This window comes from Polyodon spathula, chromosome 7, assembly GCF_017654505.1.
Source record: "Polyodon spathula isolate WHYD16114869_AA chromosome 7, ASM1765450v1, whole genome shotgun sequence".
In the NCBI taxonomy this organism is placed as follows: Eukaryota; Metazoa; Chordata; class Actinopteri; order Acipenseriformes; family Polyodontidae; genus Polyodon; species Polyodon spathula.
The window spans coordinates 36,083,678-36,107,208 of record NC_054540.1 but is presented as its reverse complement, the minus strand read 5'-3'; the positions used below and the strand labels follow the sequence as shown (position 1 = coordinate 36,107,208).

Sequence of the window (23,531 nt, the reverse complement as noted above, 5' to 3'; positions counted from 1 at the left end):
AATCACAGACCGAAAACCCTTTGACTCATCACAGCAAGCTTTGGATATTTTCTCAGTTTGAAAAAAGTTTTCAGTTGAATTCCTATCAGCTTTTTAAATGAATTGTTCACATACAGTGTTATAGCAGAATTTCTTTAATGTCTTTATACATTGTTTCTAACGCGTCCTGTGTGTACAAAGACTGAGCGAGTCAGCAGTGTTAAATAGGAGGTGGCCGTGCAAGGTGTACAAAGGTAATTCAGTGATGTTTGGATAAATTCCTGTGGTTTATGCCAGGGCATTATTTTTGCAGGACCAACAGCAAGATTTGAGCGTCCATGTCGTAGCTGTCTTGTCAGCACCAGAAAGGGGCACCAGTAGGTAGCGGTGGGGATCTCTGGGTTTCGGAAAAGGGATAATACAGGATCAGAATGGGCCAGAAATACTAAACCCTTTAGAGGGATCTTTTTGTGGTTTTCCCCAGAGGCTGGCTTGTACACAGTAAAGTAGAATACTGTAGCCTCCATTTGGAGGGGGGGTCTCAGACTGCAAGCATCTGGTATAGCTGAGCTGTAGGGTCACAGGGGAGTGCTGTGCAATGTATTTCACTGCAGCCACAGACAGAGCTGCTTTTAGGTAGACTGATGGCAATTAACCTCCAGAGAGCACCCCGACAGACTAAGAGAACAATCCCAGGCCTTTATACCAACAGACAGTTATTCATAATTGTCATCACGGTGTTATTGAATATCAGCTATTGAGTGTGGTTTGAGCTGGCTTATATAGCTCTGCATTTAGAACTGTAAGTCTAGTTTTTATCATCAACTGTAGTACCAATTGCTTAGGTTGGCTTGAAATACTTTGCTGTACTGTTTTGCTTATGTTTTTTTTGTCACTCAGAGACACAGAGACCTCTGAAGGACTGTAGCGTATAAAATATTGAGGTGCATTGGACCTTGCAGTCCATACAACAGAGTATTATCGAGATATATTGTTATATATCTGTGATGCTTTGTTTGCTGATATAGTTTTGTATTAGTTTAATGAGATCCAGTATTTGTATAGTGGGTGGAGGTAGGGGTGGGGGTCTATAATCTCTTGAGAGGAAAAACTGGGCAGTAAAAGCTAAAACTGAAACATTTTGGGCACTGCTGTCCTTGATCATTACAATATTGTGCATATATTTAAAGAGAAGACGATTAGCTATTCAGGTATACCATCATGCTTAAGTAAGGGGTCTAAGTGGGATAAAATTGGCAATAAATGTCCTTAGCCTTAAGAAGTGTATGTGTGTGCGTTCGTGCGTTCGTGTGTGTTTGCTTGCGTGAACGCAGGACAAGAATAGCTTTTCACCTGATCCCTCCGTTTTGTTTGCTCCTGGCCGCTCTGCTCAGGTTACAGTGACAGTGTACTGACAGCTACTCTCAGGACTGAAACGTGATCCATGCTGAGCACAGGGCACCCACAATTCCTCCTTCATTCTAGGAGACAGAATTTCTTCTCGTTTCAGGGCCTTCAGTTTGATCCTTCCATACCCCACAGCTGCCCCTTCCCCCTGCTTTATCCAGGCATGCACGCTGGTTGAGGATGTTTTTTTTCTGCTTCCAGCTTCAATCCAAGTTTGTGGCAAACTAGATGTTAAATCTCCATTACGCACTAATACTAATTAATACTAATTCTAAACCCCAACTTTGGCATTCCCTAGAGAGCCTTTCCCCCCTAATCAAGAGCACTCAGCAGTTTTCTGACAAAGAATTACAGCTGCTTATATTAGCAGCATAGTTACCCAACACTCTGGAATCTGAGTGGATATCCTTACCTCACATTGCTGATGTGTCCTTCCCTGATGACAAATTCCTCCCCCCAGGGATATCGCATCACTGCTAATTAACTGGTTAAACCATGTTGAGTTGAACGGCTGCCCCTGGCGTTAGGAAGCTATCCCTATGAGGCCGTGCACAGCTCTTATTTTAGGGGCCCAGCGGCTGCAGCAGTGGCGGCTCCAGTTGTTAATGGTCAGCGGTAGCTTCCGACAGAAGACGCCGAAGACAGTTCCTGTTATGAAGAGATGATAAGAGGGTGGCCGCTCAGCATGAGGAAGATTGACAGTTTGATATGGGGGCATGCTGACGACTCGGTGGACAGAAGGTCACAGAGTGCTAACCTACCTTATAAGTCCAACATGGGCATGCTTTATCTGCCAACACCCTGCCATGAGGTTTGGACACCCTGTCTTTCAGCTGAGACTTAAAACCAATAGCTGTGAATGAGCTGTGGGTCGTAAATGAAAGACCAGAGTGAGGGTATCAACCTTGACTTTTCCCAACCTTTGACAACCATGTCAGTCTTATATGGTGTGTGGAGACCATAATGGGGGTTTAGTGAATTTAATCTAGGCTGTAAAGGAGGTTAGAGATATTCTCAATGGGAAAGTGGTAAAGCAATATTCTGGATAAAGCTGCCCAGTTGCAGGAAACAAAATGTTTACATAATCATATAGTTACAGCTTCTGTATTAAAAGTAGATCTAGGTTATGGATTAAGTAGCATCAATGTAAATGGTTTATGAGAAGTAAATCTGAAATCTGGTACCCACATTCCAGAAAATGGCCACAGCTGTTGGCTTTGATCAGAGCAAGCCCCCCTTTTATAAATTAAAGTATGCCCATAGGCCAAGAATCCTCCTTCCTTCTCTTGCCTTTGTTTGTGTTCCCTTGATTGAAACCATACTGAAAGTTTGTATAATCACCATACATTTGGAACCATCGTTTAAGCTTTCAATGCCAAAAAAACGTCCACTGTCTAAATAACAGGCAGCAGACCCAGGGAGACCAGAAGGAATCAAGGACTTCTGGAACTTTGACCCTTTCCCTTCCTTAACCAAACTAGCAGCGTATGGTAATGAAAGCCAGAGCAATGTATTTCAACGGTAAGCAGTAGTCTAGTTGTATGGTTGTAGCTAAATACCAAACAGGATTGTTGCAAAACAACATTAGGTCACCGATGGTAAGCATGGTGGAGCCTGGACAGTACTTGGGTAGGTGTGCTCTTAAAGTCCTGCAGTTTATGAATTGCTGTTTGTGTTCTGCCTGATTCACTTGACAACCAATGAATTCACTTTGGGAATTAGTGTATAGAGTGGGGGTGGGCATTTGAAATGCACAATAGCTTTGCTTGGTGCTGAACAGCACCCTTAGGAGTGTGCATATTGACCCATATTTGAACATCCTGTGGTAGGTGTTGCTTCTGCATTTTGACCCCATTTTTCTTTTACAGTAGGATACAGTAGTTCTGATTTTTAGAGTTTAGTGCTGATTGTAATCTGTATCACACTGAAAAAGCCTTTTCTATATGTTTTATACTTTTTTTTCATCAAAAGTTAATAATACATGTATTAGTTGTAATAGAATTATGATATTGAAGTTTGGTTTCTATGGCTTCGATCAACCTGCATTTCATTATAATTTGATGGTTCAGATTATAAAACAGTTTGGATTAGCGAGAGTCTGCTGTACTCTTAAAATACATTTATTGTTTTATTGCATGTGCCTTAAACTGTTCTATATACAGTAATTTAAATGAAAGGATGTTTTCAACACTGCTTAATATTAGGGGTGGTGGAGAGTCAAGGCCCATGAGTTGTACTTCAGTAGAGACTTGAAACTAAGGTTGAATGCAGTCTTTTGAAGGAGAGCATGAATGTTGCCTTGGTGTCATGGAAAAATTCCCCAAATCCCATGACCTTTAATTATCTTTGTACACACCATCTATTAGTCAACAAACACAGGGCTTAGTTGCACGTGATTCCAAGGGGTTCTTGGAAGCTCGGCAGTGCATCTGCTCACTCTGGAAACCCAGCCCGGGTCCTTTTTCTTTAGTATGGCTGCTCCGCTGAGTTGCTCCCCAGTAGTTACGGTGTATAAAGTAATAACTGTTGACTTTGAGTTTAGCACCCTTCACTGTGGCTAGTGAGGTAGAGGCGTTTCTACGGCAGCTCACTGGTATGGCAGGTGTGCCAGTCTGACAAGCTGTGCTTTGGTCGGCCTGCTCTGCCTGGCAGTGTGGAAACGTTTTGCAGTAAGTGGTGGGAAGTCAGCTGTATTTTCATACATACTTGAGAACTCGTTCCTTTGAAATTCCAAGGAAGGAATCATTCATTCAAGTTAAATTCCCCCTCATATTCGTATAACACCTTCTGAGTCAGACTGACCTTCCACAAGTGAATATGTATCACATAGAATTGTGTGGAAAACTATACCCCTATTGAAAACATAGACTAACATATTGACTGGCTCTGTAGCAAGGGCTATCAGAAGAGAAACTGTACACTTATTCTTTTTAATGTACTGGTATTGTATAGTGACCCTATAAAATGCCTAAATGTAGTTGCAGTCTTTGTGCCTATAGTTTACAAACCTTTACATATTTATTTTGTGACACTATTATGTGCTTCAGGAAATTTGGAATTGGAAAGTGATGTAAATAGAGCCTGCGATAAAATTAAGAAAAAGCTTGTGTTTTTTCCATTTGAGATAAGCAATGATTTAAACTTGTAATTTTTAATAATAAAATTTTAAAATAAATTATTGGCTGCAACTGTCACAGGGTACCATGCAACACAAACCAAATGGTTTTTTTCAAAATACTGAGAGACACATTGCTGACTTTCAGTTTCATTCACCAAGTACAGTATAGTGCTAAGGTTATGGATTTCATAAGATTGCTGTTTTTATTTTGTATCTTTTGGTATTATCTAGGGTTAAAAATCAAACGATGAGGTTTTTTTGGCTTTAAGAGAAATACAGATGTGCTGGACAGATGCAAATTTTCCGTGTGGGATGTTGTGGCCGGACCTGAAACAAACAGTTTATGCTCGGAAACACACAAATATCACTGAGTTGAAGCAGTTCTGCATGAAGGAGTGGGCCAAAATTCCTCCACAGTGCTCTGAGAGACTGATCAATAACTACAGGAAGCGTTTGCTTGCAGTTATTGCTGCTAAAGGTGGCGTAACCAGTTATTGAGTCTAAGGGGGCGATTACTTTTTCACACGGGGGCATTGGGTGTTGCATAACTTTCTTTAATACATAATTGAAATAAGTAGCAAAATTTGGGGTTATTTGTTCACTCGGTCCCGTTTCTCTAAAATTAGATTTTGGTTGAAGATCTGATAACATTCAGTGTCAAAAATATGCAAAAATGCAGAAAATCAGAAGGGGCAAATACTTTTTCACAGAACTGTAGGCGTCTGTCTCTTGGTTTCCAGGTCTGCCTGTGCCGGCTAGTTTCCACCTCAAAGTTGTGGTTGCTTAGCCTGTATTTTGTCAGGGTCTGTCTCAGTTTGGAGTCTTTTATTTCAGTTAAATAGTCATCTGTAGAATAATTTCTGTTTAGCATTCTGTAGCATTCCAGTTTATTTATTTTTTATTTGGTCTGTCCAATAGTTAATATAATTTTGTTTTTGGGAAGAGACTGTTTTCCTGAGCTGAAGTGGGTATGTTTTGCCCCGGCTGGTGTGAAACTCTGTGATCTCAGTATGGCTCTCTTCAGGGCAGCTGGATGGTGGGGTCTCTCTCTGGGCACTTCTTGTTGTTTTATGGATTTGTGGTGGTAAGAGTCAGGGTCACTCTGTTGTAAATGCACCCAGTAGCAGAGGCCACTTTTCTGGATTTTAAGGAATAGTAGGAATCACCCAAGCTTTGCTCGACAGCCATTGTTTGGGGCATTTCTGTGGAGGTTCAGGATGTTTTTACGAAATTCCAGGTCGAGGTTTTCAACTGGACACTTTTCCCACGTTTCGAATTGGAAATTTATAATGGGACGATAGACTTCACTGCCATACAGCAGGATGGGAAGAATAACGGTAATAATTTTTACAGATGGTTTTAGGTAGTGTATTTTTTAGAATAGTATGCTGTGTATGCTTTTTCTGCCAGGGTCTCTATGGCTGATTTGAAGCTCCCACATGAAGTGATTAACAGACCCAGATAGCAGTAGCTAGTTGTGTGTTCTAGTGTGTTTAGTTTTTTCTAAATTTATATCCAGAGCCCAGGTTTTACAAAACTGCTCGAGTATGGCCATTTAATAAAACATTTTTATACCCTGGTCTTCTCCCCAATTTGGAATGCCCAATTATTATTTTTGTCCTGGTTCAGTGCTGCAATCCCCTGGCAACTCGGGGAAACGGAGACTAAAACATGTGTCCTCTGAAACATGTTCCTGCCAAGGCTGTCATTTTACACACTGCGGATCCACAGCAAAGCCACCAGACCTATAGTGCTGGAGGACAACACAGATCTGAATGGCTCCACTGCAGACCCACATATCAGCCACTGGGGTCACTGGTGCGCATGTGAACCGTGGACCTAAGCCCTCCCTACCCAAGTGGCACTCAGCCAATTGTGCCCCCTAGGAACCCCCGGTCATGGTCGGCAATGACATAGCCTAGATTTGAACCTGCGATCTCCAGGCTATAGGGCGTATCCTTCACTCCACGAGGAGCGGCTTTACTAGATGCGCCACGTGGGGAGCCCTTATGTATTTTTTTTAATTGAGGGGAATTAAAAGTTCTCTGTATCCAGTTGGGCAATAAGTAGCCCTGTCTGTATTTAACCATGTAATATAAAAATATAACATCAATATTTTCCAAACTATTTACAAAGTGAATGTCTTTACTTTTGGGTTGAAGGACTGTACTGTACAGTCCTTGGATGTTCCAACTGCTTATTGTAAAATATTTCATTTTATATTTGTTTATACCATTTATACCTTATTCTCTCTCTCTCTCTCTCTCTCTCTCTCTCTCTCTCTCTCATTTTTGTTAAAAACTGCGATCAAGGCCTAAATGAAAACCGTTTGCAGAGGGAGCAGAGCTAGCCTTGCAGTAGTGAGTGCAGGTCCCTGTGTTATAGATACCTCAGCATTGTCTGCAGAGGAGCTGCTCTGTGCCTAATTGATTCCAGAGCAATGGCTTTGGCTCCTGATGGGAGAAATTCTTCCCAAGCCCACTCTGGAATTCCCTCTTCCCGAGATACACCCAGAGGCTTGAAAACCCTGTATGCCAACATCAACAGAATAACATTCTCGCCTGGAAAAAAAATCCATGTAATAATAATCATTACTAAAGTGTGCGGACACAAATGTTACATTTGTGTCAGAGCTAGACCCACTAAACTGACTCTCCTGGTTTTTTTAAATGGCTATTTTAACTGGATGGAAGCATTCTAAAATCTCAAAGGTAATATTTCCCCACTAAGTGATCGCTTCTTTTGCTGTCTCACTTTTATAGATTCACTCACAGCTCAAAGTGAATGTGCATTTAGTTTCTCTGATACTAACAGTTTTACATGCATAAATTAATTTGTTGGATGCTGTAGACTTGGATAGGTACTGATAAAATATAGGAACCTCATTACCTCTCGTAAACACTGTGAAAAATATTTAAGAAAGGGAAAGTAACTTGGGACTTGGGAGATTTTGTTTTTTCTGTTTAACAAGAAGAACAAAACACATATTTGCAGATATAAACTTAGCTTATTTTTTCTATTTGTATTGAATCCTGTTGTGTCCAGTTTCGCTCATTTTTAAAGTTATATTCTGTTTACTATTTTAATATAAGCACAATCTTTAAACAATGTAATATTTTAATATTGATCACATATAGTCTTACAGTAACAACATAGTGTAGACTGAAGTTGTTTAAAATGTATACAGAGCATGAAAGAAATGAGAAAAATGTCTGCATAGGATTTGATACACATTGGAGAGAAAGTAGTTTCTGTAGTTATGCCCAATGGTAGTACAATTACATGTAAAAACAACTTTTTAGACAAGATTGATTCCCATGTCTTACAGTGGCTCCCTAGAAAGATTATTTTTCTAATATTTTAGTAAATATTATTTTAACGGTGAAACTTACATAGCAAACTATCGTCAGTATTTGAAATTTCTTAAAATACATCACATTGATTTGTAAGAAGCACAGGACATGTTCTTTGTTGCTGGTCCCTGGTAACTAAACTTGGGTGGATGCTGAATGTGTTTTGTGGAATTTCATAGTAAGGCAGTATGTGTTCTGCAGTAGACATCCAAGCTCGTAGAATCTGCTATGGATATGTTCAGGTCACTCCTAATCTGATCAGGTATCGTACTGCAAAAACAACAGGATCAGCAAACATAGCTGTAGAATTATTGTCTTCAGCACAGTATGCAAAACACGAGCACACATTCCCTGTAATAGTGACCTGGTTTGCAGGAAAGCAAACGTTCTTTAATGGGGTTTGCTGAGGTTCCTGGGCCGGTGGTCATGTTTCAGCGCTATCACTTGAGTTATTATCATTTTCATTTGCTTACAGGTTGTTCTCCCCTCTCCCCTTTCGGTTTCCAGTCTTTACTTTGGTGGGGGAACCTTATTCCTTTTATTTTGCGTCTGTAAAACCATGGATTTTTAAAAATGTTTTTAAGCTGTCTGATAGAAAATTCACCTTTCGCCCCAAGCAAACTCATGTTTCGGCAAGCTGGACTTTATCACAGGAAGTGCCCTTTGGGAATGTCAGGTGTTAATATTGACCACATCCTAGGGAGAATCATTATTAAGTTATTCAACCAAAACAACTAGGCCCTAAAAAGAAGCTTGTTTTGATTAAGACACTTTCTGTGATATCCTTTTCATGGATTAAAATTGTACATGTATTCTAATTATGATCTGCTTCAAAAAAAACGTGCCATACACAACTACAGTGGTGAAATTTGAATTGCCCTGCAAGAAACTGTCACAGATTTTGTGTAATTTGCTTTCAAACATGCAAATCATGTCATGGACCCCAATGGAGGTGATTGTAAGACATGTAAGACGTGCAAAGCCCAAAAATAAATGATTCCTCTTGATTATTTTAAATCCATACCCAGGGTTTTTTCTAAGTTTTGTTCCTTCTTCCCCTCCATGTGTAGATTATACCCCCTCTTTTAGACCTCAACCAGAACCGCAGCAAACTGAAGCTGTACATCGGACACCTGACTGCACTTTGCCAAGACCGGGACCCCCAGATTCTCCAAGGGATAGCCCCACCCACTTCATATCACCACGACGACCGAGCAGCTTGGGAGGAGGAGCTGCAGAAGATGACCTTGGAGCAGGTGAGCCCTTCTCATCACCATGGTTACTATGGGAGAGCTTTGTTTATTAATAGGCCTGAGTCAGTTTGTAACAAAAATATACAGAAGACTGGTGTAACACAAAAAGCCAAAAAATAGTTTGTTTCAAAATGTTTATTTTCCTTTAGAAAAATAATCACTGTAGGAAAAGTTCTGGTGCAGTAACATTTGTACCACTTGAAATATCATTGTGTAATGTTTCATGGAAATATGAAATAAGAAAAGAAACCTGTCACAAAATTGCATTTATTTCAAGAAAAAAAATGAAACGCTATTGTTGCCAGAACACATACAGAACCCATATGTTTTGCAGTAAGAAGAACTCAAAAAGTCTTTGGCAGTACTATATAGTCTTCTATTGTGTAGTATCTTCTCATGTGGGGTACTAACTGACACCTGGTTGGCTTCAAAACAAATATCCATTTTAACAAAACTGTATCAAATATTGTCCAAAACTGGACCACATCTGGACTTCAAGAATCTTTCAAATTATCTTTGTTTTTATATATATATATAAAGAACAGCCTTTTATTTATTCCATACCTTTGGGTTGGTGTTATTATGCCTTCGCTCCCATGAAAACTTTTAGGTAAAAAACTTTTGGTAAAATGGTAATATGAGCTTTTCATAACATATGTTTTAGTAGACTAATTTGCTGTATAAATTATCTTACAGGACAGGGTACTATGTTTGCCTTTGAATGCACATGTATGTTTTACTATTCAAATATACTACAAGAAACAGCTTATTGTAAAACTATTTTTATTGTTATTAATATTGAAACTGAGAAAAAATACATTTAAGTTAAATACCACATCTTAAGAGTTGGTACTGTTTATTAGAACTGTGATTTACAAACACTAGCTTTTGAGACCTCAAACTGCACACCTGAGACCTATGAAATGAATGGATGTGCATGGTGGAGAAAATGATTAGCTACAATTACTTTGTCAGAATGGTGGAATAATCGGAGCAATGATCTGTAGATTGATCAACAAGACTGAGAATAATTTCCTGCTGCTCTGCATACCAGCTGGTCACATGATTAACCCCTCTGATTTGTCTCATCTGAATAAAAGACAAATCCAGTTAGCTTGCCAGAATTATCCTTTGCCTTTCTTAGGATTTTTTGTTTTAATTCAAACGGGGTACAACTCAATAAAATGCAGTTCCTGTAAGTTATCGATTCTGAAAGGTATGACATGCTCAAAACAAGGTCTTTATTGTTTCGTGATAAAGAACAGAGATCATCTCCATTTTAAAACAGGGTGCATTCTCCAAAGAATCATAAGCTAGACTGCTCTTTCTCTTTGAGATTTAAAGGGAATTCATTATTTGTCATATCAGTACCTGGTTCCAGATACATTTGTTCACAAAGCTGGGGCATCAGTATAAATTATTGTTTGCTGAAGGGTTATTGTTTGAAGGGATTATGCAGTACAGTTAAACTGAGAATGACTTTAAAGCTGGGTTAACATCTAAGCAACTGGTTGAACAAAAAGTTGCACAACCAGATTGCTTGCAATCAACTGATTGGGCGTGTCATCTGCAAAACCGTGAGTTAGGAACGAAACAGGTTTGATCACTAGGATCTCTCAATCGTATTACAATCCTCCAATAGAAATGTTGGAATTTACTGCCACTCAGTAGTTGGGGTGGGTTTAAATTATTCAGAACGAATCGGTGATAGGTACAAGTCAGGAAGGAGGGACATTGCCGAACTACACCAAGATAGTTTTTTCTTTTTTTAGGTTATATTATTTATTTCACAGGGAAAGAGGTTAAGTCAACGTGAACTGAGTAATCATTTTCAGTGTTTTTCCTGTGTTGATTGGATATACACTTTTTTTTTTAAATCAGGGGTGTTTTATCATTTTTATCGGTTAAAACTGAAAATCATCATAAGCCCTAATTATAGGCAACCAGTTTTTCAGTGGTTCTAATTTATTTTACGATAGCATTTATTTTATTAGTGAATTGCTTTTTTTCCACTGGGCAGTCATGCCAGACCAGAGTTTATTTGAAACTGTATATTGCAGGTGCTTTGCTGTTAATGAAATCCTGATCGTTATTATACGTTGAAGAAGTGCTGAGCAGATGTAATGGTAATGTATACATTTTGTTGACAAATGTGTCAATGGTTTGTTTTTCCTTTGTGGATAAGTTTGTTTGTATAAATGTCCAGCAACTATTGTCAAAATTAGTACACGTGTGTTGATGGCAGTGAGACCACAAAGTGTGTGGCACTGGTTAGAGTAACACACTAGTTGGACCTTGTGTAATATTCTGATACCCTCCTGAAATAACTGCATTTTCAAATGCATTTTTCCACGTTTATTTTGAGATAACATTTCTTAATTTATTTATTTTTATTTCAGCCACAGCACTTTTAAATTAGGAAAATACATATTAATTTATCAATATTTTTCCATTGGGTACATTGCAGATTTAGCCATTAACTCTTTGAAGACTAAAAACTTTCCAAAAAAGACAAGATGACTCAACTAATTGAATTGTTTCAGTGTCTTCTATGCAAATGGCTCTTAGACTGTGACAGTGGCATGCCCAAGACTGCGGTGGGTTAACTGGAGTTATTTTTCCTAGACTGCACTAGCAGCCTGTCGTTTAAAGTGGAGTCATTTTTATATTGGTGAAATAGTTAACGATGTAGTGCTCAATATATTTAATCATAATTTAAAGCGTGATTTCTATCCCCTGCACAGGTTAAGTCTATTTTTTTTTGATATAGATAACAGTCAAAATGGGCAAATTGAGGGAGGAAACAGGTATAATGAATAAATGAGTATAATTATAAATTAATTTACGAAAGGCATGGCTTGAGTTGGTAGACTTGTGCACAAAAGATTACTGTTGAACTACAGGGATGGAAATAAGAGTCCTATTGCATAGCAGTTTCACCCATTCCAGGTGTTTAAACAAGCTTGATTAGCCCCAGTGTATAGATAGCAAGCTCAGGGGTGTCTTATTACACATAGTATAACCAGGAATGGATCAGTCTGCTATGCAATAGGAAAGAAGTAGAAAGTAAAGTATTTATATAACATACCTAACTAATGAGATTCCTGGGCTTGAATCTTCGCTACCAGATCAACAAAGGAATGTTGTAATTTTGCACATTGAAAGTTGCTGAAGGTAAAGTTCTCTTGTTTATTTATTTTTTCACATTCTGAGTGCTTTGTAGTTAAATGATGTCTCGATTTTGTAGGTTTAAGAGTTTTGTTTGACAAAACCTCCTAACAAGTAACGCACTGGGGCTTGGGTCATCCTCAGATCCAGTAACTCTAAATGCCAGTGCTGGTCCATGGAATCTTACTCTGTAGCAAATTCATTTATACAAAACATTTCTGACGCAATTTATTATTCATCAGCTTCCCTCAATGTACATATAAAAAACACCAGAATACAAACACCAGGTGGGTAGGAAGCAATTTGAGAAAAAAAAATAATAATTGGACAGTGTACGTGATGTCACATACCACTTCTGGTGGGCTGTGATGTGTAAATGTAATTGGTGGTGCATAGTCGATAGGATTTATAGTATTTTGGTTAAATATGATGGTGTCAGAACAGACTGTATACATTATTTTCACTTGTAGTGTTAATAGAATTTCCTTTTGGCTTATACTCTTGTGATATATTAAACCTGGCTGAATAAACCCATATAATATATGGTACTATGGTACAGTTCACAAGTCAAGCTACAATATAGTCTCTTTTTGTTTCACATTAACTTTTATTATTATATGCAGCTAATCTCTCCAAAATTTATGGAAATAATAGGTATATTCCTATATCCCTGGCAACACTGTAGCACATATTTTATATTGGTAAAAATGAAAAGTACTAAAACTGTGGTTTTAATTATTTTTTTATTTTTTTATGTAGTCATTCCAACCAAGTTGGGAATATTCAATCTTGTGTGCTACTTTTATGTGGAGCGAAAAGGCTGGAACAGACAGATTACAGGTTTTCTTTTCTTCCATTAACAGTGAACACAAGCTGTAGAACACTAGATGTAGATTTATTTTAAATAATGCTGGTAAAAATAAATAAGTCTAATTTTGACAAGACAGATGTGCTTTCATAACGTGTTCGTTATTTAGTTAGTATTTGTTTCACATTAGAAAACTGTTTCAGTTAATTAGCTAATGCAGACTACATACATATCTTAGAATTGTATATCACGTGGTTGAAGCTGTTTGTTGTGTAGTTTAATAATAGTAGCAGCACAATGTGTGATTGTGTAGAAATGGGTTTTTGCAAGAACTGCGTAACTGAATTGTGGGAGTTGTTTGCGGACCACCTGGCATTTACTCACGGACCACAGGTTGGGAACCACTGCTTTAAGGAGCTCTATTCTAGTATGAAATTATTGCAGGACACTGCAGCATTAAGTAAGGAATGCAGAACCTGAATCACTGGGACAGAAATAATGCTGAAAAGCAGATGGCAATAAGGTTAGCACAAATAGTCTTGCCATTTTCTCTTAAGGGTCATTTCACTATTCTCAAGCATGAAATCACCAACCAGGTGAGGCTGGTTTCAAATCCAATCTGCCCTGCCACAGTCTCTTGACCTTTATGTACCTCAGACCCATCCATTTATAAAAATAACAGTAATACCACCGCCATACTCACACACACAGCCACATACACAAGTAATCCCAACCACGTACTCACACACACACACACAAGTAATCCCACCCACGTACTCACACACACACAAACAAGTAATCCCACTCACGTACTCACACACACACAAACAAGTAATCCCACCGACATACCCACACACGCCCAAGTAATTCCACCCCCGTACTCACACACACACACACACACACACACACACACACACACACAAAACCCACACACACACACACACACACAAGTAATCCCACCCACGTACTCACACACACACAAGTAATCCCACCCACGTACTCACACACACACACACAAGTAATCCCACCCACGTACTCACACACACACAAGTAATCCCACCCACGTACTCACACACACACAACACAAGTAATCCCACCCACGTACTCACACACACACACACACAAGTAATCCCACCCACGTACTCACACACACACACACAAGTAATCCCACCCACGTACTCACACACACACAAACAAGTAATCCCACCCACGTACTCACACACACACAAGTAATCCCACCCCCGTACTCACACACACACACACACACACAAGTAATACCACCCACGTACCCACACACACACACAAGTAATCCCACCCACATACTCACACACGCCCAAGTAATTCCATCCCCATACTCACACACACACACACACACACACACACACTCACAGTAATTCCACCCCCGTACTCACACACACACACAAACACACACACACACAATCCCACACACACACACACACGTACTCACACACGTACTCACACACACACACACACACACAATCCCACCACACACACTCACACACACACACACAAGTAATCCCACCCATGTACTCACACACACACACACACAAGTAATTCCACCCCCGTACTCACTCACACACACACACACACACACACACACACACACACACACACACACACACACAAGTAATTCCACCCCCGTACTCACACACACACACACACACACAAGTAAATCCACCCCTGTACTCACACACACACTCACACACTGGAAGCTGAGTTAAAGTTAAGGCCATAAGGTAGGAAGCATTGTTATACACAGAGTTATAAATGCATGGAATAGCCAACCAGGTAAAGTTGTAGGATATAAAACATTGGAACACTACAATCTTTTTTGTGTTTTTGATTATATTGTAGTCCTTACCTTTCATAGACCTATTGTATATAGAGTCTGTTAAGAATTGAGTAGTATTATTTGTCTACAGTATATAAAATGTGTTAAAACAATTCTGGAAGCATTACTACTACATTTCATAACAAAGAAATATTAAAATGCAGTTCCCCCCAATAATAATCCAAGGCTTTCTAGGAGTACATCGTATTGTTAAGCGTTTTGGCATGTGGGGGATGACAAGGGGTGCTGTGTGTTTTTTACCTGCAGGTTTTGAAAAGGAGATTGGTTTTCGTGGGGTGAGGAAGTGAAGATATTTAGACAGGGTATCCCAGGGTAGGTCTGTCCAGGAGCTCCTGTCACACCGCATGCTGGCTGGGCAAGCGTAGGCCCTGTAGGAATGCCATCAGACTGTCAGTGATGCTGTGTGTCTGTGTGTGCATGTGTAAATAGTCTTACAGAGGTTTTAAAATCCATTTCCTTACCTCTAATTCACCGTACGATATAATTGTGCAAATATGTGCACGGACCTACACTTAGATACGTGTTGTTTTCTGAACGTGCTAATCTTTTGATTTCATATACAGGCCTGTCTAGGAGACCCAGTGGTTAAAGATAAGTATAAATGCAAGGCGTGGGGATTGAGATGTTTGTAAACATGCTTTGCTGTGCTCCAGCTCGGTAAGCTGTGACTGTAACATTGATAAAAGACCAAATTAAAGCCATGTAATTGGATATCTAATAGATTTTTTTCTTTCTCTTAAAATAGCCCTCCATTCAACTCCCATTACAAAAGTGTACGCGCTTGTTTGCTTAATTATACTTCAGCAGTATTTTCACTAGTTCCCCATTTCTTCTGTTGAAGATGTTTTGGTTCTTTGCTTGCATTTTAGACTTTTAGTTTGAAATATGCAGCAATCTCAAAGACAACGCTACAGATGAATTTGTAATTTGATTTAAATGTAGATGCTCAGAAATCATATCCTTCGAAGCAGTAAATTACAAAAAAATAAAAAAATAAAAAAATTTGCACAGTGGATCTTTGAGAGAGCAGCTCATACCCAAACAGCAATGAACAGTGGTAACCCTAGCCTCCATATTGACTCTGATTATCAAATTCAGACTAACAAACGTCAAGAAATACAGAGTAAAATGATTTGATCGAATTAGTAATAAGGTACCTTAGTGGTCTGGGTTTCTTTGTGCTACTGGTTGTTTGAGTTTGTGAGTTCTTTAACGTCTCCCTGTAGTGTGCACACTGAACACACAAGTTATTTCCCGTTAGCAGAAAAAAAAGGGGTCCTGCTGAAGAATCTCTGGACAGCCAGCTTGTTATCCTTTTGATCAGCTATAGCTTTGAAAAACATTATATTATCACTTGAATAGGTTATTCCTCTGTACTTCTGTGTACCACCAAGACAGTTAAGGTAGGGCTAAGGAAAGGGTTTAAAAATAACTAACATATAGATTTTGTTAGTTTTCTCAATATTTATTATTTAAGTAAATTACTAACAATTAATTAAGATTGGGTCATTTTATGTGCATTCTGAGACCAAAAAGGGTCAAAGGGTCAAATTTTAGGGTAATGCATTTTAACAAGACCAATCTATTTACATATTTATTCTTAATCAATTTTTTTTTTTGTCTGAAAGAAGACTGTACATTGAATTTTGTTTTGTGAACTTTAGCAAAGAAAACTTTTTTTTTTTAATTATTTAAATTGGTGTGCTTTCTTTAGCCTTCTGTGGCATGCAGAAAAAAAAGTAATATGGTGAACTTTCAATTTTATAGCTTTAAAAAATGTTTTTACATCTATTCTTTGAAACAAAAAAAAATCTAGCAAAATATTAATATATATATAATGAATTATATGCAGTAAAATACAAGAAATCAGTTTTTAGGTATAATGTTCTCTATATCTGTCTGCCTCATAGTTACTCTGTGTTTTAGAAGCAGTGTTAGCCCACTCATTCCTTCATTTTTGACCGCTTTTTACACTTAACACAGTACATTTCATGTTGACATCATAGCAGGATTTCTGAGAACTGCTTACTGAACAATCTATTACTGACGTGTGTGTGTAAGTGTGTTAGCTCTGTAACCCAGCTGCTGCCTTGAATGAGATGCTGTGTCCCCACGTGTTGCTACAACTGTTTAAGTAATGTACCTGAAATGTTTCTTTTCATTGTTAACATCCTGACAACTTTTTATATTTAGAACTTTAAAGTCTGTTTTCAAAATGGCTGCTCTAGTGCGCTGGGGTTTGAGATCTGTCCTCTAAATCACTGCAGGAAGCAATTACATTTTTTTTTTTTAAACATAACATTAAGTGCTTTGACTTTTCTGTTCCGTACCACATCATGGATTGTTATTGCTGTGTTACCTGTTTGACAATGTGGGCAGTAATCCTTACACCAGAGTGGATATTTTGAAAAGAGCTTTGAAACAGACGTTAAAATTTCAGGTACGTTATTTAAACAGTTGCTGCAACACGTGGGGACATATATTGCTCTTTAATGGTGGTCTTTATCTTGTGAAAATAGAGAAACAGAGAGATTTACTGTAAAGACAATGATACAGGAAGGCTCGTGACACAGCATCTCATTCGAGGCAGCAGCTGGGTTACAGAGCTAACACACACATGTCAGTAATAAATTGTTCAGTACAACACTCAATGTTTAAAACCAAGTGGTTTATGTTCCAGTTTTTATTTTTACTTTGACTCAGGTATAGCCCACTTATACTGCCATAACACAATAAATTTGAGGACAAACCCTTAGTTTCCTGTCTAGGTTTGATTTCTGTGTGACAGTTATTTGGAGCCTAATAGAGCCTATGTGCTCTGAAAATGCTGGCATGAATAGGGGGAGGGGGTCCGATTATCCGTAACACAGGAAATTAACTATATAGTTTTGTGACGGGATAAGGCTTGTGAAAAAAATCTATGAAAGCAAAAAAGATTAGAATAAAAGGAGATTCTGTTGAGAATGCAATTTTGCTAAAGGCAGAAAATCTTTTTTGTAAGCCTTTTTGTCTGTAAGGTGTGATTTGCTGCATGGTATTTTTAACAGACAAGTAATTGGGCTACTGCGAGAGTCCACCCATTTTTAACACTATTTTAAGTTTATTACTCGTGAAGTGTTGGCGATCTCCTTACTTACATACCTTCAGCATGCCAAGCCTGACTGCCTTCCAGACATTGCAGCCAAGTGGAATTCAGATAAACTTATTAAAAAATTTTGAAGTGACAAAATCCAAAAACTGTAATGTATAAAAATGTGAGACATTTACAAGTGCTCAGTGCGCTGTTAACTTTTTATTTACAAGACTGGGGCTTCCTGTTTAACTTAACTTTGCGAGGGACCAGGGGAGTTGGTGGAGTTAGTTTGTCGCTTGCCTCCTGGGCCTGTTTCCATGGCAGTTTACCTTTAAGGATTCCCTTGAGGTTTCGGCCTTGGCGACTGAGTGTATCCATAACCCAAGCTATACCCACAGGGACCCCAGAGCTCTGTGGACCCACATAATATAATAAACTAAATCAAACTGTCATGTTCCCAACTGCACTGGACTATCCTACCTGGGGTGACATTAGGTTATTAGACATTATCTAAATTAGTGCTAATCAGGGTTTGTGAAACCAGTCAATAAGAATTCATTTGAGATATATAAACCAGTTTTCTGTAGTACTGCTACACAGTACAGTGGTGACCAGGGTTACTGTGGTGACCCCGTGCCATGGCTACATTTAAAATATCGTTTTTTAAAAAACAGGCTTTTCAAGTTTTTTTTTATCCCACACATCTCTTGTGAGCGCTTGTTATTTCTGGAAAGGAAACCACGATGGAAAACACAGTAAAGGTGTATAATATGAAAGGCTAGCCATAGCTGTGCAACATAAGTGATTCCATCCTTACTGTAGCTCCACGTGATTCCCAGAAATCTCTGAAGCTGGGTCACTGATTACTGTGCTGTTGTGTCTTGGATCTGCCTGCTGCTGTCTGGGGATTAAAGCAATGACATGTTATTAATTGTACTGTACCTTTGTAGTTCTTTGGGTGTTTTTTTAAAGGAAATGAGCTTGGTGGATATTTATATGTTCTGGTACTCTGGTTATATCCAACACAGATGCTGAATTTGATGAGGTTTTCTTCTGGTTTCTGTTAGATGGCCCAAAGAGCACCATCTGAATGTCAGCATGTTGACAGCAAAATACTTATCAAGTAAAAGTTTTTTTTTTTTTTTTTTTATCTCATTGCCTGTGGACAGGCTGTAGAAAGATTCATATGAAGATGCTGTAGGGGTACTTTATAACATGTTCATAATATTTATTTTCTTACCTGTTTAGTGTCCTATGTGTTCGCGATCATTCGCTAATGCTGTTTCCAATGGAGAGTTATTATTTTTCTCTAAATCTGCCTTTACCTGGCTCTGAGCTGCTGTAGGCTTGTCCAGTCTGCCTGAGATTGAACAGTCTTTCTCAAATTAGATGGCAGTGTGACTTTTCAGCTCTGTTGCCCCCCCTACTTTACATTTCTGTAGAGTAGGCTTGGCTGGCGATGTTCGAGTGGAAAAATAAATGCAAACACCATAATATAGTCAGGGGAATGTTTAAAAGAAACACCAATAAAATAAAAATTATATAATTATATTAGAAATTACTTGCTCTTTAATAACACAGAAATTATATATATATGATATATATATATATATATATATATATATATATATATATATTACAAATGATAATAGTAAAACAGTGCACACACACATATCTTGCTTGCATAAGTATTCAACCCCTGTGCTGTGGAAGCTAGGCACTGCTAAGAAAAGGCCGTCCCTCAAAACTCGGCACTCAAACAAGAAGGAGACTTGTGAGAGAAGCCACAGAGAGGCCAAAAATCACTTTGAAGGAGCTACAGAGTTCAGTGGCTGGGAGTGGAGTAATGGTGCACCAGTCAACCATATCAAGAGCTCTGCATAACACTGGCCTGTATGGGAGGGTGGCAAGAAAGAAGCCGTTACTCAAAAAGTACCATCTGAAAGCATGTCTGGAGTTTGCCAGAAAGCGTGATACGGCTGCGATGTGGAAAAAGGTTTTGTGGTCAAATGAGACCAAGATAGAGCTTTTTGGCCAAAGCAACTCAAAGCACTATGTGTGGCGCAAACCTAACACTGCCTCAGGACACACCATCCCTACAGTGAAGTATGGTGTTGGCAGCATCATGCTGTGGGAATGCTTCTCATCAGCAGGGACTGGGCATCTTGTTACAATTGAAGGAAGAATGGATGGAGCAAAATACAGGAAAATACGGCAAGAGAATCTGCTTCAGTCTGCTAAAAAACTGAAGCTTGGGAGGAAATTCACCTTTCAGCAGGACAATGATCCCAAGCACAAGGCCAAAGCAACATTGGAGTGGCTCAAGAACAAAAAGGTGAATGTCCTACAGTGGCCCAGTCAAAGTCCTGATCTCAATCCCATTGAGAATCTGTGGCACTATTTGAAAATTACGGTCAACAAGCGTCGTCCAACCAACCTGAACAACCTGGAGCAAATCTGCCAAGAAGAATGGGCCAAAATCACTCCGACACTGTGTGCAAAGCTGGTACATACTTACCCAAAAGACTTAAAGCTGTTATTGCAGCGAAAGGTGGCTCTATCAAATATTAATGTGTGGGGGTTGAATACTTATGCAAGCAAGATATTTCAGTTTTTTATTTTTCTTAAAAATATTTCATGAAAATGACCTGTTTCCTTTTGAAGGAATCATTGTTTGCTCTCAAAATAAAATATAACATTCAGGATTTAGAAGAAGGGTTTTTTATGCAAATTTATTGAAGCATGCTTGTTGGGTTTTGCAGTGGACCCCGCCAATAATGGGAAGACAAGCTGGAGGCACAGAGAGAGAGAAAGGTCTGGGGGCATCTTCTCGTCAGCGTTGGTTTGGGGAAGTCATTGTTTTTCATAACAAATGTAGAAATACTCAAAGAAACTAAGTAATTTCAGTGAGAAATGTTTTGACTGTAAGTGTTTTCCACGTCTTCAGTGCTGGGTCGCATCACTGAGTGACATGGACTCCTCAAAGAGCTGCTTATATTATTAGATACCTTCCAGAGGTGTGAAAGTTACATCTAGTAGTCAAGGAAAAAATGGCAAACATAGAAAATGTAGACAATAAAAAGGTTATGGTGAGAATTGCATATTTGGTGATGAAAAGCATCTCCTGTGGAAAGCACGAGAGCCCCTGTGCTCCCAGAAGTGGGTGATAGACCCTGAAGGAAGATGTTCACCAGCTGGTGATGCTCTAGTTATACCTGTAGTGGAGACCTGGGCTTGAAAATAGAATTTTTTATGAGCAGTCGTCTCTACTGAGGTGAAGGGGAATTATCGTGTTTTGTCATTCAGTGTTTAGTGTGTCCTTTATTTTGGAGCCATGTTGGAGTCCCGGGGTCACCTAGAGGTCATTGTTTAATTCTCTTTTAGTCTGTAAGACTGATTTGAGTGTAACGACTGATTTGATACATATATATATATATATATATATATATATATATATATATATATATATATATATATATATATATATATATATATATATATATGTCTAACAAGGATAAGCAATAAGATAATATTCTTAAGGAATAGAAAGAAGATAAGCGTTGAATTGACAACAATGCTGGCAGAAAGCACAGTTGTCGTTGTCCACCAAATCAACAGTATGAAGGTCACTCTTGTAATGAGGATGTAAAGGATGTGTTGCAGTAAGAAAGCCTCTGTTAAGATAGGGGAACAAGACTAAAAGGCTAAAATTTGCTACACTCAGTCTGAAGAATTTATGTAACTTTTGGTTGTCCAATTATTCAAAAGGGATATTTGCGCAAACAAAAAGGTAGATTTCCGCCTTTCTTTCTCGGTGAACACTTGAATCTAAATGCCTGTCAGCAGGTGAGTTTCGGTAGTGATCTACAGTAATGTTGCAGGACATACAGAAGAGCTTCCCTCCATCGCTGTGTAAATCTCCTGGATGCTGCTTTACGTGATCTGCTGCAGACAAATTTTTAGCCTTTTTAGAGACATCCATGTTCTTGTTTACAGTATGTAGTATTTTAATTTCCCACGTAGAAGAGTGCCATTAATAATGACATATTCTAAATTAATTTACCCAACATTTCAAACATAGTTTGGAAGCATTTACATATACTTCATAATTCAGAGAAAATGGAAGCAATATTTCCGAAAACGGCAATTGTGGTTTTTAGAAGGGATGAAATTAACTGACATTTTAATATATAGTAGATAGACATAAATAGATCGGAGACACATTACAGGACAATGAAACCTATAAGAGCACATATATATATATATATATATATATATATATATATAACACACACACACACACACACACACACACACACTATTATTCACCTATTGAGTTCTTAATAGCCTTGCCCCTGTACTTGGCCTTAATATTAAGTAAATGCCACTTGGACAAAAGGCTGCATGAATCTGAATAGTTTATGTTCCCTTTTATGTCAATAATAATTCAATTTATTAAATTGCTCAGTAGCAATATCTGTAAAATGAATTTGAGAATTATGGCTGTCAGACTCTGCTTGTGCAATTTTGAAAACACATACAATAATATGTTTTTATTCTGCAGATATGAAACAAACATTTGAATTAGCAGTGAGTTACATTATGAACATTTTGCACTGAACCTTACTATAACCCATGACCATGAAACACTCAACTTAATACAAATGAATGACAAACTTTTCAATTGGATGCTTTCTAGTGAAACCGTTTCTCGTGAGTTGAATTTCTAAATTGATTCCCATCCTCTCCTCCTGGCTAAACAGGTATATTAAGCAGGTGCACAGAGCACTGTGTAGGAGGCAGGTGTACATGTGTATTAATTGAGGAAGAAACAGGCTCTCCATACAAGCACTTGCAGTTAATAAACTGGCTCCCCACTGGATACCCAGTAGCCCCGCACTCCCCCTCCAACCTTCATCTAGAGCAGGGGTGCTTTTAAACGGATTACACAGCTGCTTAGCTCACAGCTTGAAGTGTCCTTCCCAGATCAGTTGGCTCTGTATTACATACTCCTTGCGCACCAGGCTTGTACCGGTGCTCCCTCTCTAGATAATAAACACAATAGGTATGGCTTCCTCATCTCTCTTCTCTTACACCAGCTGTGCTTTGATGTGTAAATACTGTCTGACCTACAGCACAGCACTTAACTGACAGCGAGCGATATTTAAAATGAAATGTGGTGATGTCAGCATCGTATAATGCATTTTTCTTGCCATTAACTTTACATGACAACATAAAAATAACTCATGGAAATACAGCCACATGAGTGGTATAAAAAGAAATGCAAAAGGACAGGAACCGTCAGCAGTCGCACCAATACATTCTGTGCTGTCTCAGAGGGATTCACATTAAGCTTCATGTAATTCATCTCATATAAAATAATGGGTACTCGGAAAGGTAAAATATTCTGTGAGCTGCACCGCTCCGCTGACACGATTTTCATTAGCTTCCAGAGATGTTTCAACACCATTTTGTTTAACAGACTTTAACACAGTGGGC

At 38.6% G+C, this 23,531-nt stretch overlaps 1 protein-coding gene across 10 annotated transcripts in view; it reads left to right on the top strand.

The window, feature by feature from the left end:
- The window catches only part of LOC121318597 (ELKS/Rab6-interacting/CAST family member 1), a 369,254-nt gene that overhangs the window by 338,270 nt on the left and 7,453 nt on the right, over nucleotides 1-23,531 (top strand). For 7 of the 10 annotated variants that reach the window (XM_041255448.1, XM_041255447.1, XM_041255446.1 and 4 more), the window contains one exon: nucleotides 8,928-9,113. In XM_041255448.1, the coding sequence (XP_041111382.1) occupies nucleotides 8,928-9,113 (186 nt within the window). Of the gene's footprint in view, nucleotides 1-8,927; nucleotides 9,114-23,531 lie in introns of those variants that run through there. The other 3 variants (XM_041255451.1, XM_041255450.1, XM_041255449.1) reach the window with 1 other exon arrangement.